The 17,398-nt window shown below is 37.7% G+C and overlaps 1 protein-coding gene across 4 annotated transcripts in view; it reads right to left on the bottom strand.

Moving 5' to 3' along the window:
- PTPRQ (protein tyrosine phosphatase receptor type Q) overlaps positions 1-17,398 on the bottom strand; it is a 224,236-nt gene that overhangs the window by 70,948 nt on the left and 135,890 nt on the right. For all 4 annotated transcript variants that reach the window (XR_014804594.1, XM_084957734.1, XM_021093069.2 and 1 more), the window contains one exon: positions 11,633-11,754. Coding sequence is in view for 3 of the 4 variants with exons in the window: in XM_084957734.1 (XP_084813860.1) it covers positions 11,633-11,754 (122 nt within the window). In the remaining variant the exon portion in view is untranslated. The remainder of the gene's footprint in view (positions 1-11,632; positions 11,755-17,398) is intronic.

Consider the following 17,398-nt stretch of genomic DNA (forward strand, 5'->3'; position numbering starts at 1 on the left):
AAGAACCTACAACCAAGAATATTCTATCCACCAAGACTCTCATTCAAGCTTGATGAAGAACTTGAAAGCTTTACAGACAAGGAGAAGCTAAGAGAATTCAGCACAACTCAACCAGCTTTACAACAAATGCTAAAGGAACTCCCCTAGGTGGAAAAGAAAAGGCCACAACAAGAAACAGGAAAATTATGAATGGGAATACTCAGTGGTAAAAGCAAACATACAGTACATGTAGGAAATCATCCACACACACATACAATATCAAAACCAGCAATCATGAGAAGAGGGGAGTAGAAATTCAGGATATTGGAAATGCATCTGAAATTAAGAGACTAGCAACTCAAGACACTCTTGTATATTGTATATAGAGAGAGTGCTATATCCAAACCTCATGGTAACTGCAAACCAAAACTCTAAAATAGATACAAACATAAAAAATAAAAAGTAATATAAACACAAGATACAAACATAAAAAAGAAAAAGTAATATAAACACAACACTGAAGATAGTCATGAAATTACAAGAGACTAGAACAAAAAGAGAACGGAAGAAAAAAAGACCTACAAAATAAATCCAAACAATTAAGAAAATAGCATAATAACATACATATCAATAATAATTTAAATGTAAATGGATTAAATACTCCAAACATAAGATATAGACTGGATAAATGGATACAAAAACAAGATCTGTATAAAATCTGCCTACAAAAAAAAAAAAAAAACCTTCATATCTAGGGAAACACACAGACTGAAAGTGAGGGAATGGAAAATGGTACTCCATGAACATGGTAATCAGCAGAAGATGGAGTTGCAATATCCAAAACTTTTATCAGACAAAATAGACTTTAAAATAAAAATGGTTACAAGTGACAAAGAAGGACATTACCTAGTGAGCAAAGGATCAATCCAAGAAGATATAACAATTGCAAATATATATGCACCCAACATAGGACTACCTCAATATATAAGGCAAATTCTAATAGCCATAAAAGGAGAAATCAACAGTGATATACTATTGGTGGAAGAGTTACATCAATGGGCAGATCACCCAACAGAAAATCAATAAGGAAATGCAGGCCTTAAATGACAAATTAGAATACAAGGAGCTATCAGACACAACTTAGAATAGATTTACAAAGAGATCCTGCTGAATAGCATTGAGAACTATGTCTAGATACTCATGTTGCAACAGAACAAAGGGTGGGGGAAAAAATGTAATTGTAATGTATACATGTAAGGATAACCTGACCCCCTTGCTGTACAGTGGGGGGGAAAAAAAAAAGAATACAAGGAGCTTACTTAGAACATTCCATCCAGAAGTATCAGAAATACACATTTCTCTCAAGTGCACATGTAATATTCTCTAAGATAGATCACATCTGGGCCACAAAGCAAGCCTTGGAGAATTCAAGAAAATTGATTTTAAATCTAGCATCTTTTTCAACCCCAACTCTATGAGAGTAGAAAAAAAAAAAGCTGTAAAGCCATCTGTGAAGTCATGCTCCTGGGTTGGAAAAATTAATATTGTAAAAATGGCCATACTACCCAAAGCAATCTACAGATTCAATGCAACCCCTATCAAATTACCCATGACATTTTTCACAGAACTAGAACAAACAATCCAAAAACATGTGGAACCATAAAAGACCCAGAATTACCAAAGCAATTCTGAAGAACAAAAACCAAGCAGGAGGCATCTCTCTCCCAGACTTCAGGCAATCAAGACAATGTGGTACTGGTACCAAAACACACATACAGACCAATGGAACAGAATAGAGAACCCATAAATAAACCCAGACACCTTTGATAAATTAGTCTTTGACAAAGGAAGCAAGAATATAAAATGGGAAAAAGACAGTCTTTTCAGCAAGTATTGCTGGGAAACCTGGACAGCTGCATGCAAATCAATGAAACTAGAACACACCCTCACGCCATGCACCAAAATAAACTCAAAATGGCTGGAAGACTTAAATATAAGACAAGACACCATCAAACTCCTGGAAGGCAAAACATACTCTGATAGCAACCTTACAAATGTTTTCTCAGGTCAGTCTCCCAAAGCAACAGAAATAAAGTTAAAAATAAACCAATGGGACCTCATCAAACTGACAAGCTTTTGCACAGCAAAGGAAACCAAAAAGGAAACAAAAATACAACTTACAGAATGGGAGAAGATAGTTTCAAATGATGCAACTGACAAGGGCCTAATCTCTAAAATATACAAAGAACTTACACAACTCAAAGCAAAAAAGCCAACAACCCAATTGAAAAATGGGCAAAAGACCTGAATGGACATTTCTCCAAGGAAGATGTACAGATGGCCAACAAGCACTTGAAACAATGCTCAGCATCAATGATTAGAGAAATGCAAATCAAAACTACCATGAGATACCACCTCACACCAGTCAGAATGGCCATCATTCATAAGTCCACAAATAACAAATGCTGGAGGGGGTGTGGAGAAAAGGGAACCCTCCTGCACTGTTGGTTGGAATTTAAGCTGGTACAACCACTATGGAGAACAGTATAGAGGTACCTTAGAAAACTATACATAGAACTATCATATGACCCAGCAATCCCACTCTTGGGAATACATCCGGACAAAACTCTCCTTAAAAAAGACACATGCATGTGCATGTTCATTGCAGCACTATTCACAATAGCCAAGACATGGAATCAACCCAAATGTCCACTGACACATGATTGGATTAGGAAGAAGTGGTATATATACACATTGAGATACTACTCAGCCATAAAAAAGAACAAAATAATGCCATTAACAGCAACATGGATGCAACTAGAGACTCTCATACTGAGTGAAGTAAGTCAGAAAGAGAAAGACAAATACCATATGATATCACATATCTGGAATCTAATATAGGGCACAAATTGACCTTTCCACAGAAAAGAAAATCATGGACTTGGAGAACAGACTTATGGATGCCAAGGAGGAAGGGGAGGGAGTGGGAGCTTAGGGTAAACAGATGCAGAATGCTGCCTTTGGGATGAATTAGCAATAGAATCCTGCTGTGTATCACTGGAAACTCTGTCTAGTCACTTATGATGGGACATGTAACGTGAGAAAAAAGAATGTATACATGTATGTATAACTGGATCACCATGCCATACAGTAGAAAAAATATATATATACATATAAATGATTAAAAAAAAACTGTAAAAGGCAGTTCCCGTCACAGCTTAATGGTAATGAACCTGACTAGTTAGTATCCATGAGGATGTGGCTTTGATCCCTGGCCTCACTTGGTGGGTTGAGGATCTGGCATTGCTGTGAACTTCAGTGTAGGTCATAGATGGGGCTCAGATCCTGTGTTGCTGTGGCTGTGGCATAGGCCGGTGGCTACAGCTTCAATTCAACCTCTAGCCTGGGAACTTCCATATGCTATGGGTTCAGCCCTAAAGAAACAAAACAAAAAAAAATCTGTAAAAAAACACAACCATGTGGAGGCTAAACAATATGTTACCAAACCACCACAGATCACTGAAGAAATCAAAGAGGGAAAAAAATACCTAGAGAAAATGAAAACATAAATATGATAATCCCAAAACTTATGGGATACAGGACATGAAGTGCTAAGAGGGAAGTTTATAGCTATACAAGCTTACCTCAGGAAACAAGAAAAATCTCAAATGAACAACCTAGCCTTATACCTAAAGCAACTAGAGAAGAATAAACAAAACCCAATGTTAGTAGAAGGAAAATAATCATAAAAAGCAGAGCAGAAATAAATGAGATAGAGACAAATAAAACAATAGAAAAGACCAATGAAACTAAAAGCTGGTTCTTAAAAAAAATCAATAAAATTGATAAAACTTTCACCAGACTCATCAAGATAAAAAAGAAAGAGGGCCCAGAAATGAAAAAGAAGTTACAACCAACACCACATAAATACAAAGGATCAACCTAGAAGAAAAGGAAAAATTTATAGAAAGGTGCAACCTTCTAAGACTGAACCAGGAAGCAATAGAAAATATGAACAGACCAATCACAAATACTGAAATTGAAGCTGTGATTTAAAAAAAAAAACCTTCCAACAATCAAAAGTCTAGGACCAGAAGGAAAATTCTATCAAATATTTAAAGAAGAGTTAACACCTATCCTTGTGAAACTCTTCCAAAAAACTGCAGAGGAAGGAACACTCCCAAACTCATTCTGAGGACCCCATCATCCTGATACCAAAACCAGACAAAGATACCACACACAAAAAAATTACAGGCCAGTAACACTGATGAAAGGAGACACAAAAATCCTCAAGAAAATTCTAGCAAATTGAATCCAGTGATACATTAAAAGGGTTATATATCATGATTGAGTGAGATTTATCCCAGGGATGCAAGGATTTTTCAATATTCACTAATCAACAAGTGTGATGCACTGCATAAACAAATTGAAGAATAAAAACCACATTAGCATCTCAATAGATGCAGAAAAATCTTCTGACAAAATTCAACACACATTTATGATAAAAACTCTCCATAACGTGGGCATTGAGGAAATCCACCTCAATGAAATAAAGGCCGTATATGTCAAACCCACAGCTAATATCATATTTAATGGTGAAAAACTGAAAGCATTTCTGCTAAGTTCTATAACAAGTCCACTCTTGCCAATTTTATTCAGCATAGTTTTGGAAGTCCTAGCCATGAAAATCAGAGAAGAAAAAGAAAGAAAAGCAACACAAATTGTAAAAGAAGTAAAAGTGTCACTATTTGCAGATGACATGACACTATACATAGAAAATTTTAAACATGCTACCAGAAAATTAATAGAGCTCGTCAATGAATTGGATAAAGTTTCAGGATATAAAATTAATACATAGAAATCTGTTGCATTTCTACACACTAACAACAAAAGATTAGAAACAGAAATTAAGGAAACACTCCATTTACCATAGCATCAAAAAGAATAAAACACCTAACTTAGTTGTTTGGGATGAACATAGTGCACACTACTGTATACAAAATACGTAACCAACAAGGATCTATCATGGAGCACAGAGAACTCTACTCAATACTCTATAATAACTTATATGGGAAAGGGATCTGAAAAAGAATGAATATATATATATATATATATATATATATATATATAAAATACGTATAACTGAATCACTTTGCTATACACCTGAAACTAACATAACACTGTAAAGCAACCATACTCCAGTAAATTTGTTTTAAAAAAAATAAAGTACCTAGGAATAAATTAACCTAAGGAGGCAAAATCCTGTACACTGAAAACTATAAGGCACTGTTGAAAGAAATCAAACGGATTGAAAAATACACCATGTTCTTGGATTGAAAAAATCAGTATTATCAAAATGACCATACACCCAAGGCAATTTACAGATTCAATGCAATCCCTATCAAATTACCAAATGATGGCATTTTTTACAGAACTATTACAAAAATTTTTAAATCTATATGGTAACACAAAAAAAAACCCATGACTAGCCAAAGCAATCTTGAGAAAGAAAAATGGAACTAGAGGAATCAGGCTCCCTTACATAAGACTACACTTCACAGCTATAGTCATCAAGTATGGCACTGGCACAAAAACAGAAATATAAATCAGTGCAGCATAGAAATCCCCAGAATAAACCCGCTCACCTATTATCAACTAATCTATGACAAAGGAGGCAAGAATATACAATGGGGAAAAGGCAGTCTCTTCAGTAAGTGGTGCTGGGGAAACTAGACAGCTCCATGCAAAATAATGAAATTAGAATATTCTCTAACACCATACACAAAAACTCAAAATGCATTAAAAACCTAAAAATAAGGAGAGATACTATAAAACTCCTAGAGGAAAACTTAGGCAGAATATTCTGTCATAAATTGCAGTAATATCTTTTTTAAAAAAATGTGTTTATTTTTATTTAAGGCCTGCACCTGTGGCAAATGGAAGTTCCCAGCTAGGGATCGAATTGGAACTACAGCTGACAGCCTATGCCACAGCCACAGCAATGTGGGATCCAAGCTGTGTCTGTGACATACCCCACAGCTCACAGCAATGCCAGATCTTTAACCCACTGACGCAAGGCCAAGGATCAAACCAGCATCCTCATGGATACTAGTCAGGTTCATTTCCACTGAGCCACAACCAGAACTCCCAGCAATACCTTTTTTTGATTCACCTCCTAGAGTAATGACAATAAAAAGAAAAATAAACAAACTTAAAAGCTTTTGCACAGCAAAGGAAACCACAAACAAACAAAAAGACAACCTATAGAATGGGAGAAAATATTTTCTAATGAAGCAGCTGACAGGAATTAAGCTCCAAAATATACAAACAGCTCATGCAGCTCAATATCAAAAAAACCCCAAACAACTCAGTCAAAAAATGGCAGATGATCTAAATAGACATTTCTCCAAAGAAGCTAGGCAGATGACCAGAAAGCACATGAAAAGATTCACAACACTGTTAATTATTAAAGAAATGCAAATTAAAACAATAAGGAGGCATCACCTCACACCAATCAGAATGGCTATCACCAAAGAGTCCACAAACAATAAATCCTGGAGAGGGTGTGGAGAAAAGAGAACCTTCCTACACTACTGATGGGAGTGCAAATTAGTACAACCACTAGGGAGAACAGTATGAACATTCCTTAAAAAAATGAAAATAGAACTACCATATGATCTAGCAATCCCACTCCAGGCACATATCCAGAGAAAAAACCGTAACTTAGAAAGATGCACATACCCTAATGTTCACAGCCGCACTATTTACAGTAGCCAAGACTTGGAATCGACCAAGTGCCCATCAACAGAGGAGTGTGTGAAGAAGATGTGGGATAATACTCAACCACAAGAAGAATGACAGCGGCCCACCTGCAGCAACCTCATCACACGAGGTGAAGTAAGAGGAAGACAAATATCGTTTGATATTTACAGGTGGAATCTGAGTAATGATACAAGTGAACAGTTTTACAAAATAGAAGCAAACTGAAAACAAACATATGGTTACCAAAGGGGAGAGGTGGACAAGGGGCATAAATTAGGAGTGTGGTTTAACACACGCCATCACTACATATAACATAGATAAGCAACAGGGACCTACTTTACAGCACAGGGATCCTTACCCAACATTCTGTAATAACCTATAAGGGAAAAGAATCTAAAAAAGAATGGATGTGTGTGTGTGTGCAACGGAATCACTTTGCTGTACACCTGAAACTACACAACATTGTCAATCGCCTACACTCCAGGATAAAATTAAAATTAAATTAAATTTTTAAAAATGGGTAGGAGTCCTAACGTGGCTCAGCAGAAATGAATCTGACTAGTATCCAGGAGGATGCAAATGTGATCCCTGGTCTGTTCAGTAGGTGAGGAATTGGCACTGCCATGAGCTGTGGTTTAGGTCGCAGACGCGGCTCGGATCACACGTTGCTGTGGCTGTGGCACAGGCCAGCAGCTACAGCTCTGATTCAATCCCTAGCCTGGGAACGTCCATACGTCGTGGGTGCGGGCCTAAAAAGACCAATAAGAAAAAAGGGTAAAGATAGCAAGTAGTGAGCTAAGAACTAGCATGTCTGTTATTTACTGTATCTTAAAAATATACAGGAAAATCCAAAAAGATTACTGGATCCTCAAATATAGCATGTACAAAAATTCATTTTCTTTCATCACGAAACCTACTCTAGTTTTGCTTTTATTAACCATTATTCATCCACTTTTCCAGGACTGAAACCTCAGACCTTTTTGACCCATCCCCTTCCCCTTCAATCAATTCCAAATTTATGTGCTCATATATTTGATCATTTATTATTATTATGACATATCTCCCTTTTTTGAAGTATGGTTGTTTTACATACAATGTTGACTCAGGTTCTCTCTTCCTCTCCTTTCTCTCCACTAACTGTACCCTTCACCACTGGTACATGCCTATTTATTCCCACCTCCCAGAACAAATTTAACCTTCTCTGTGCAGTCTTCTCTATATATTATGTCCCCCCCCTAGGCGAAGCTTTAGTTACATTTTTTGTGTGTGTTTGTCTTTTTAGGGCCACAGCTGCGGCATATGGAGGTTCCCAGGCTAGGGGTCTAATTGGAGCTGTGCCTGCGCTCAGCCACAGCAACATGGGATCCGAGCCGTGTCTGCGACCTACACCACAGCTCACGGCAATGCCACATCCTTAACCTGCTGAGCGAGGCCAGGGATTGAACCCTCAACTTCATGGTTTCTAGTTGGATTTGTTTCTGCTGTGCCACAATGAGAACTCCTAGTTAATTTTTTTACTTCATCTTCTAAAAAGACTGCATATGTCATAATCTGTAAGTAGCTTTTATATTCCGGGGCCCTTCGCTAGAGTGTGAGCTACCTGAAAGCAGCACTTTATCTTTTCCATCTTTCCTTTGATGAAAAGAAGCTATTCAATAAGTCACTGCTAATTAAAAAATAGATTATTCAAGAGTGTTAATTTTTGCTTAATATGAGTCTTTTAAAGAAAGAGTTTTTATGCCCTGGTGGCTATAATTTGGTGAAGGCCAGGATGCAGCACAAGTTCTAATTTCAATGATGTGGGGTTTTTCTGGCCTGGCAGCCTTTGATTTTGAAGGTAGATAATTACATAAGCGAGAAATGAGTTGCAGATAAACTCTATAAAGACCATGAATGACCATGTCAGACTTGTCCGCTTCTACACACTCAGCGCCCAGCACAACGCTGGCAAGTACACGTGCTTAAGAGTGTGTCGAAGGAAGGTGGGAAGAAGGAACCAACGGCAGCTTAGTTTCAAGGAAACTAGCGAAACTGCGAGGTGTTAGAATTTGCTTGAATTTTTACTATCTTTGATCCAAAGGGATTTTGGTGAGCATATATTTCCGTTTGGCAATTTTCATTTACTATTTGATGGTTTTTCCTATCTTCCCGCACACCATTGTCTGCTGGTTTTAGCCAGGTCTTTGGATAAGTATTTGAGAAGTATTTCAGGCACATCTCTGCACCTCAGTTCCCTTTTATGCAAATGAAGGTAATATTCACATCAAAATGTTATTAGATATGATAAATAATGCATATGAAGAGGCTAACATGCAACTGACATAAAATAGCAATTACCGTATTATCGTTTCATTCTTCTATTTTCCTGGCACATTTTTCATCTAAGAATACTAAGAAAATGAGGTAATAAATCACTTTTTAAAATGCTTTACTTTTCTTTCCTTTAAATATAATCAAATTCTAACATGGAGCAATTTTCCTTTACAAAGTGTCTTTTATTTGATGAAACACAGAGCTAACATTTTGTAATTTGTTTTTAATGTATCTTCCCAGAGCACTTGTCATTCATGTTGATTACTTCTGGCTAATTACGAACCAAAAGTCTTTACAAATATGCTCTTAAAAAGGAGCAAAAACTCAAAACTGAATGGGAGAACAAATGTACAAAAATCCCTTAAGTTTTCCTTTAATCATCACAGATCTCTTGAGATAGAAGTATTTCCCTTTAAGAAATAATAATGAAGACATAATTAAATCATAAAAGTTAAACAAGATATGAATAGAGATAGCAAGGGGGAACAGTGGGTGAATTCGCCATAAATTACCTAATTCACCACCAGAAGACACTGGTCATCAGGTCCAGTAAAACTCAAGCAGAGTGCCAAGGAGATATTTCCAGTACTAATCCTAATTATCAAGTCTGCATTATTCACATTACTGAGCACCCTGTTTTAGGTGAAAGGTTTGACTCAGGTCTGGATGGCTACTCCAATTTGCGTCTTTGGTGTCCTCTTCTTTAAATGTTTGTATTCCCAAGACTAATATATCCTAAGGTTGGTTCTTTGGCCTTGCCTGTGACATGCCAAAGTTCTGAGGCCAGAGATCAAACCCATGTCACCCTAGGCTGCTGCAGCGACAATGCCAGAGCCTTAACCCACTAGGCTACCAGAAAACTCCTTGAGTTAGTTCTTACAGAAGAGTTTCTTACCCTTACTCCCGTTCCATAGTTAATCTCAACTCCTCATATTATTTCATCTATCACCTAAACACTAGCACTTCCCAAATGTGGAAATACAAGCTTCCTCTCCTGAGCCCCAGATCCATTTGTGAAACTGCTCATGGGGTCTCTTCACCTGGAGGACGGCCAGGCATCTAAAACTCAGGGCATCTAGGACTGACTTCATTCCTTTTTTCTACAAATCTGTTCCTCCTCTCAATTTTCCAGCTCACATATTTGAAAGTCATCTCTGATTACTCTTTTCACTCACCCTTCACAGATTTTTTTTCCACCAAATCCTGTAGATTTAAATTATCTTTTCATTCTGTTCCCTCACTCCATTTCCTCTGTCTTTATTTTTTCTTGTTCAGTTTTACTCTTTTTTTTTTTTTCTTTGTGGACTTTTAGGACTGCACCCATGGCATATCAAAGTTCCAGGCTAGGGGTCAAATCAGAGCTGCAGCCGCTGGCCAACACCACAGCCACAGCAATGTGGTATCTGAGCCACATCTGCGACCTACACCACAGGTCAAAACAATTCTGGATCCTTTTTTTTTTTTTTTTTTTTGTCTTTTTGTCTTGTTTTAGGGCTGCACCCACGGCACATGGAGGTGCCCAGGCAAGGGGGTCCAATTGGAGTGGTAGCCAGCAGCCTATGCCACAGCCACAGCAACATGGGATCTGAGCCATGTCTGCAACCTACACCACAGCTCACGGCAACACCAGATCCTTAACCCACTGACTGAGGCCAGGGATCAAAGCCGCAACCTCATGGTTCCTAGATGGATTCGTTTCTCCTGCACCATGATAACTCCACAATTCAATCCACTGAGCAAGGCCAGGAACTGAACCCATGTCCTCACAGATATTAGTCAGTTTGTTTTCCCCTGCACCACAGTAGAACTCCTGTTCAGCTTTACTCTTATAGTTTCTTGTCTCCGTAATTATTTTTGCACCCTCAGGACTGCTCTAAAACTATCCTGGACAATGAGACCATACTAAGCCTGCACTACGGAGATCTGTATCCCACCACTGCTTTATTCTGTAGTTGACACCCCAGTGCCCTGACCGTGAAACCCACTCCATAACATAAGTCTGCCTCTTTTTCTGGCCCCATCTCTTAGCCCTTTCTTCTTGAATGCTTTGACGGAGGAGTCCCAAAGGACTTGCTTTTTCTTGAATGGCGCTAACTTCCGTGTTTCTTCTACCATTTCCTTTTCATGTTCTGCTTCAGTTATTTTCAAAATTAAGCCCTGATGTTATCTTATTTTGGAGGTATTTCTCCTAATGCCTTTTCCCCTCTCCTTTCATATTGTGAGTTTTTTCAAGGTATTTTAAACCAATAGATCATTTTCAATATAACCACTTGTTTATATTCTTCATCTATACCCTGAGAATAAAATAATAACCATAGTGATGACACACTAGATGCATTTTTTGAACACTTATTATATGTCAGGTTATGTTTTAAGCTCTTTATGCATACATACTTAGTCCTCACAAAGTCTCTGTACCTTGCGTAGCTTTGTCAAGCTTTAATTTATAGATGTGGACACAAACACAAACAAGTTCAGTCAGTCGCCCAAGGTCTAACAGAGCTGAGATTAAAATTCAAAGTCTGTATTCTTAACCATGCACTCTTCTGCCTTTTGCAGAAGGTAAGACATGCCTTACCGACTGGACATCTATCAGATAGAATGTTGGTCCTGTGATGACAGCAGGTTCACTCCAGCTGATGTTGATGCTAAAAGGTGAGGTTGCTACTACAAGGACATTTTCAGGAGGTCCATCTGGAGCTATGAAAAGAGAAAAAAAATCAATTACCTTGCTACATTTAAGCTAGCGTTTGCCAGAGTACAATAACAGAAAAGGCTATAAAAAAGGATAATCATAATAAATCAAGGCTACATTAATTTATAGTTCACAGCATGCTAAAGGCACTGGCAAATCAAAAAATGTAATTCCCTTCAAAATAATTACAATACACAAAGAACTTCCACATGAGAAATTAATGATCATAAATACATGATTTTAAACTAATATTTTGAAAAGCATTGCTATTGCTAAAGTAAATCTTTAGAATGAACATTTTTATTTTAAAATAGCCTAATAGTGTTGTTTTATGAAAACCTACAGAAACATATTTGGCTACAGAAAAGTGGAACTGGTTCAAGTTATAGCTAAAATTATTATCTTACAAATGTAAATTGGCCTTGTTTTGTTGTTTTCACTGAGGAAATTGCATAGGAAGTAGGTTATACAACTGATCTTATTATTACATATGAATTTATTATGACTCTAAACAAATTTTTTGTCCTACTTTTATTACTATTGTCTTTTCATCGAGAGTATAAAACAAGAGATAATATTTTATGGACGTGATTGCTGAAAACCCTTGTTGAAATTTCAGTTTGAGAAACTATGAGGAATTAGAAGAGTCTTCAGTCTAAGAAGGATTTAGTCACAGTTAATTTGACATAGACGCTGACCTAGAAGAAGTGCTCTGCACATGCCTGTCCTACGATGGCCTCTCATCAATTCCTGGGACATTACATATTCAAGATATGTATTTCTCAGTAGTTATGACTTTTAAATCCACGTGTTACTGAACAATATTGTTCCATAGATACTCAGAAGGTGTACAGAAGAAGATAAAGTACCTCTTTCCTCAAATAATTTGTAAGAGCAACAAGTCATATGATCTTGGTCAAACAACAAAATTTCTGGATCTCGGTTTCCTCCTTGTATGTGTATTTCATGGCATTTTAAAAAAAAATTACGAATGCAAAATGTGTGAAAGTTGCCTGTGAGTTTAGTGCTTGGCCTGTTTTCATCAATCAATACAAAACATTATAGTAAAGGGCAGGATAAAGATAAGAACTAATTAGAAATAAATAATCCATTCTGAAAGGGTGAAGGATGAAGTGGTGAATACAGATGGGCAGGGAGTCAAGGAGAAGTTGCACAGAGGAGAAGAGGGTTGAATAGGCTTTGAAACATGAGAAGAATTTCAATAATCAGAAGGGCAGGTTTGGGGGCACTTCTTTGCTAAGAGGGTCATAAGCAAAGCTACAAAAACATAAACAATAGGGTCTATAGACAGAATTTTATTTCTGCAAAATGGCTTTCCATGGTAATCTTGTGTTTATTATTTTGTACATTCAAAAATATTATTCTAGGAAGGGGTCCACACACATCACCAGACTGTCAAAGGAATCCATGGTACAAAAAAAAAAAAAATCAGGATCCCTAAGTTCGAGGAACAGAGATAGCACAGAAAGACCAGTGTTCATGGAGGGTTAGGCAAAGGAATAAGCCTCAAGTGGCCACTTGGGAACTAAGTTAGAGAGCACTTGATTACTATATTAAAGGGCTTGAAACAATGGGATGCCACTGAAGGTATTGAAAAAGGACATTTTTTAATGATTTAGGAAGAAATCTCATGTGGCTATGAAAAACGTGGATGCTTTGAAGCACTGAGTCCAGACAGGCTATTTCCAAAAAGTCAGGTGAGATCTGATGAGACTCTCAAGTGGGAGAATGACAGTAGGTAGAGAGAGGAGGAGATGAATCCAGAGACCTTTAAAAAATTTAATAAAAAGAACTTAAGGGCTGAGTAGATGTGAGATGGACAATGCAGTGAAAAGTGAATTCATGTATCAATGCCGGGAGAGTGTTTAAAGAATTCACAATAGCACATGCAGGAGCAGACTCTAGTTTTGGGAGAGATAAAGACAGGGCAGGGATGGTCACTTTGGGCCTGTACTCATGAAGTCTGAGACACTCAAAAGGACTGAGATGTCTACCTGGCAAGTGGAAAGATGAGCTAGAACTAGGGAGATAAGACCAAGACAGAAAAAGAGATGTCTACCTGGCAAGTGGAAAGATGAACTAGAACTACGGAGATAAGACCAAGATGGAAAAAGGTTTTTAAATTTTTTTCAGGAGTTCCCATTGTGGCGCAGTGGTTAATGAATCTGACTAGGAACCATGAGGTTGTGGGTTCGATCCCTGGCCTTGCTCAGTGGGCTAAGGATCTGGCATTGCCATGAGCTGTGGTGTAGGTCGCAGAGGTGGCTCGGATCCCACATGGCTGTGGCTGTGGTGTAGGCTGGCGGCTGCAGCTCCGATTAGACTCCTGGCCTGGGAACCTCCATATGCCACAGGAGCGGCCCTAGAAAAGGCAAAAAGACAAAAATAAATAAATAAATATGGCAAGTACATCTTGTTCAAGTGAGTCACAGGCTCCGAAGAAAGCCAAAAGATTTACGTCAACACCAGGCGGGTATTTAGGATGTTGATAGTAGTGACGATTCGGTACTGAGAACACTTCCAAGAGAGATGATGGTATGTGGAGCTGATATGTGTTAATAACAATGACAGAATTAGGTAACTGATTTCTCTAGTGACTAATGAAGAAGAGACAGTGGGATCTCTGCACTTAAACATACCTGGCATATTCTGAAATCGTCAGTCTCATTCTAACTTTATAACCCGAGCTTTAGGAAAACTACCTCAAATTGTGGTGTAATTCATTTAGATAATTTTACATAACAAATGGAAGCTAGGAGAGGTCTCCCACCACCAACATAATTAAGGGCTGAGGAGATGGCTGAGCACATAATTAAGAGCTTTTGCATGCCTTCATGGAATGATGCAATCCATTCCCAAGAGTGGCAACCCTCTTTCCTCCCAAGCTGGGTATTTCGTAGAAATGTTATGGCCACTGTAGCAAGTATTAGCTTAACAAATGGAAGCTCTGAATCTCTGTTCCCACTGTTAAATGAGAAGAGGATGGGCTTTGGGATCAGGTACCCTGTTACTGATCATTATATACTTTCACCATGGAGAAATCTGCTTTGAAGAATGTAAGATGTTTTGTGGGTTTCCTGTCTTTGACTCTGTAAAAGGGGATTGGCTAGAAGCTAGGTAAAACTTTATGAGGTGTTCATTAATTAAGATTTTAATTATTTATCACATATTCACGTTTTTGCAAAACCAGCCTTCTAGCTTTGTGAGAAGCATTGTGGAGAACCATTTGGGCAGAAATAAAGAGAAAAACAGGCTAAAATATTTTCCTGTCTTATACTATTGGAAATGTGGAAGAATTTTATCTCTACCCAAATGCTCTGTTGATGTTTAGGTGAAATTTATGCATTTACCCAACCAAAAATATTTACTGAGCATCTTCCATGTTCCAGGAACTGGGAAGACCCCAAGACGACAGATGTGATCAAGGTCGTTGTGGACCTGTGCACATAGAGCTTCCAGTGGGCACCTGCTCTTCTCCTCTCAGCAGCTGTTTGCAGAACACCTACTCAAGGCAGACATTTCTGATAAGAAAACCAAAGCGATAAAGACCATGGAGCCTCTGTTTCAGTGGAGGGAGACAAAAAATACATACACATATTATTAAAATGTAGATAAGTTAGAATATAACTTGCAAGGAAATGATACACTATGTTGGGAATTGACATGCACCACGACAAAAAACGAATCAGGTCAACCAGAGTAGGGGTGCAAATAGGAGTTACTATTTTTTAAAAATGTAGTGGTAAGGCTATGCTTCTCTGGACGGGTGACAGGCAATAATTTAAGGAGGTGAGGGAGGTTGGGGATGTTTGAGGAAAGAGTGTCGCAGGGAGGAGAATGGGCACAAGGCATGAGACAGGACTGTGCCTGGTGTGTTGTAGGAGTAACAAGGACTGCAGTGAGCCTGGAGGCCGGTGAGTCAGAGAGGAAACAGGGCCAGATTTTGTAGGGCCTTTAAGGCCACTGCTAAGGTCTCTGTAAGAACTGCTATTATAGACAGAAAAAAAAAGAAAAAGAAAAAGACAAAAGCCATACCTTATTATAAAGAATTAGAAGGGACCTCTATAGAATTTGATACTTGGTCGTTAACTCATATCAGAAAGTTGGCCAAAATTAATTAGATCAAGAGAACATGGTATCTTCAGAATCTGATTCTTCAATCTCTACTGCATATATCAACCCAGTGGCTGCTGGGACTACAATTTTAAACCTAACTCATCCTCCTAGCAGGCAGGCAACATGGTACATTATTGTTGTCCAGATAACATGGTGTAATCATGGAGAATCTGCTGTGGTCAGAAAATTGATGTGATTTTTCTGTGACTATGCTGATGATTGCTTATTTTTAGAAATAGCTCCAGGAAGTATTTGTCTATGTCTGTGTTTCTCTGCTCTGCAGTTTGGATTTTTGGGGTCTCAAATGAGGACAGACCTAAATCCATTTCCCAAGGGAAACCTCAGCTAGTCTTGCAAGTATGTCTGTAGAGCAGCCCAGAATGCAGTATGATGCCTTGCTGCAACTCCTCGTCTTTCCTGGTAAAATGTCAACTATGTGATCATTCCTTTAATACCAGCAATCAAAGCCCTCATCAGGGAGTGTCTGCTACCGCAAGCAGAGCTAAGAGAAAAATGACATTCGAAGATCATTCATGGCATATACTAACTACTCGAGCTACTAAATATTTTAAGTTCTACACACTAATCAATCATAATAAAAGGCAAAGCATTTAGCCCCTAACTGAACTGTGCTTTAATGCCATTTCTTGAACTTTTCAAAAGTTTCTTTATTTCTTTTTTAAGAAACAATCACTGTAGATAATATTTGCATTTTCAATAAACTTGATTAAATTGCCTATTTTGTTATACGTGTCCCTTGTGTTAAATCCTTTATGAAATAATTCTCTTAGAACGTATTATATTTATCTATATTCTTGAAGAATCATAATATGATGGAAAAAGAAGTCCTAAATCTGAACTAAAAAGCAATGAAAGATAATCATTTAATCCATAGAAATTTTGAGACATATTTAGAATAACAAAATGTTCAAAGTATAGTATAAAACAACATCGAATTATTTTAATGTTGTCCAAATATGATAGTTCACTTTTAAGCAAATCACATTTTCAAGTCTCAGATAATTTTCTCTTGGAATTTACCAAAACTGCAAAAATCCATAATAAAATATATCTGGTATTATTTTTCTCCCCTATCCCAGTGTGTAATAAACTATCATTAGAGTCACATAAGGGGGAATACGAAGTTACAACCAGGAATGTCAACTACCAAAATGAAGGAAGCTTAAAGAAGAAAAGGGACAGAGAGTTGCAAATATGCCAGTTTAAAAGCTTAGTGATGTACAAGCATCTTTAGGAGACTTTGTTTGTCTCTCCATAAACTGTCACTTCCTGATTTAGGATTGTTTGTGAAATGAATCCAGTCAGTAATGGGCCAAGATATCACTATACCCTTTCTCTTATAAATCACAGCAATTTACTCAGTAGGAATGATCTATCCTTATTCTCTCATTCCCCATAATCCAATCACTTCCTCTCATAAGCACTTTTCCCCTGGTTTTCACAATAATGCATTTTCTGTAACTAACAACCATCATTTCCTGATTATCATGC

This window comes from Sus scrofa, chromosome 5 (genome assembly GCF_054392235.1).
Source record: "Sus scrofa isolate SSC_HxYL_T2T_F1_AM1 chromosome 5, Sscrofa_HxYL_maternal_Yorkshire_Landrace_v2.0, whole genome shotgun sequence".
Lineage (NCBI taxonomy): Eukaryota > Metazoa > Chordata > Mammalia > Artiodactyla > Suidae > Sus > Sus scrofa.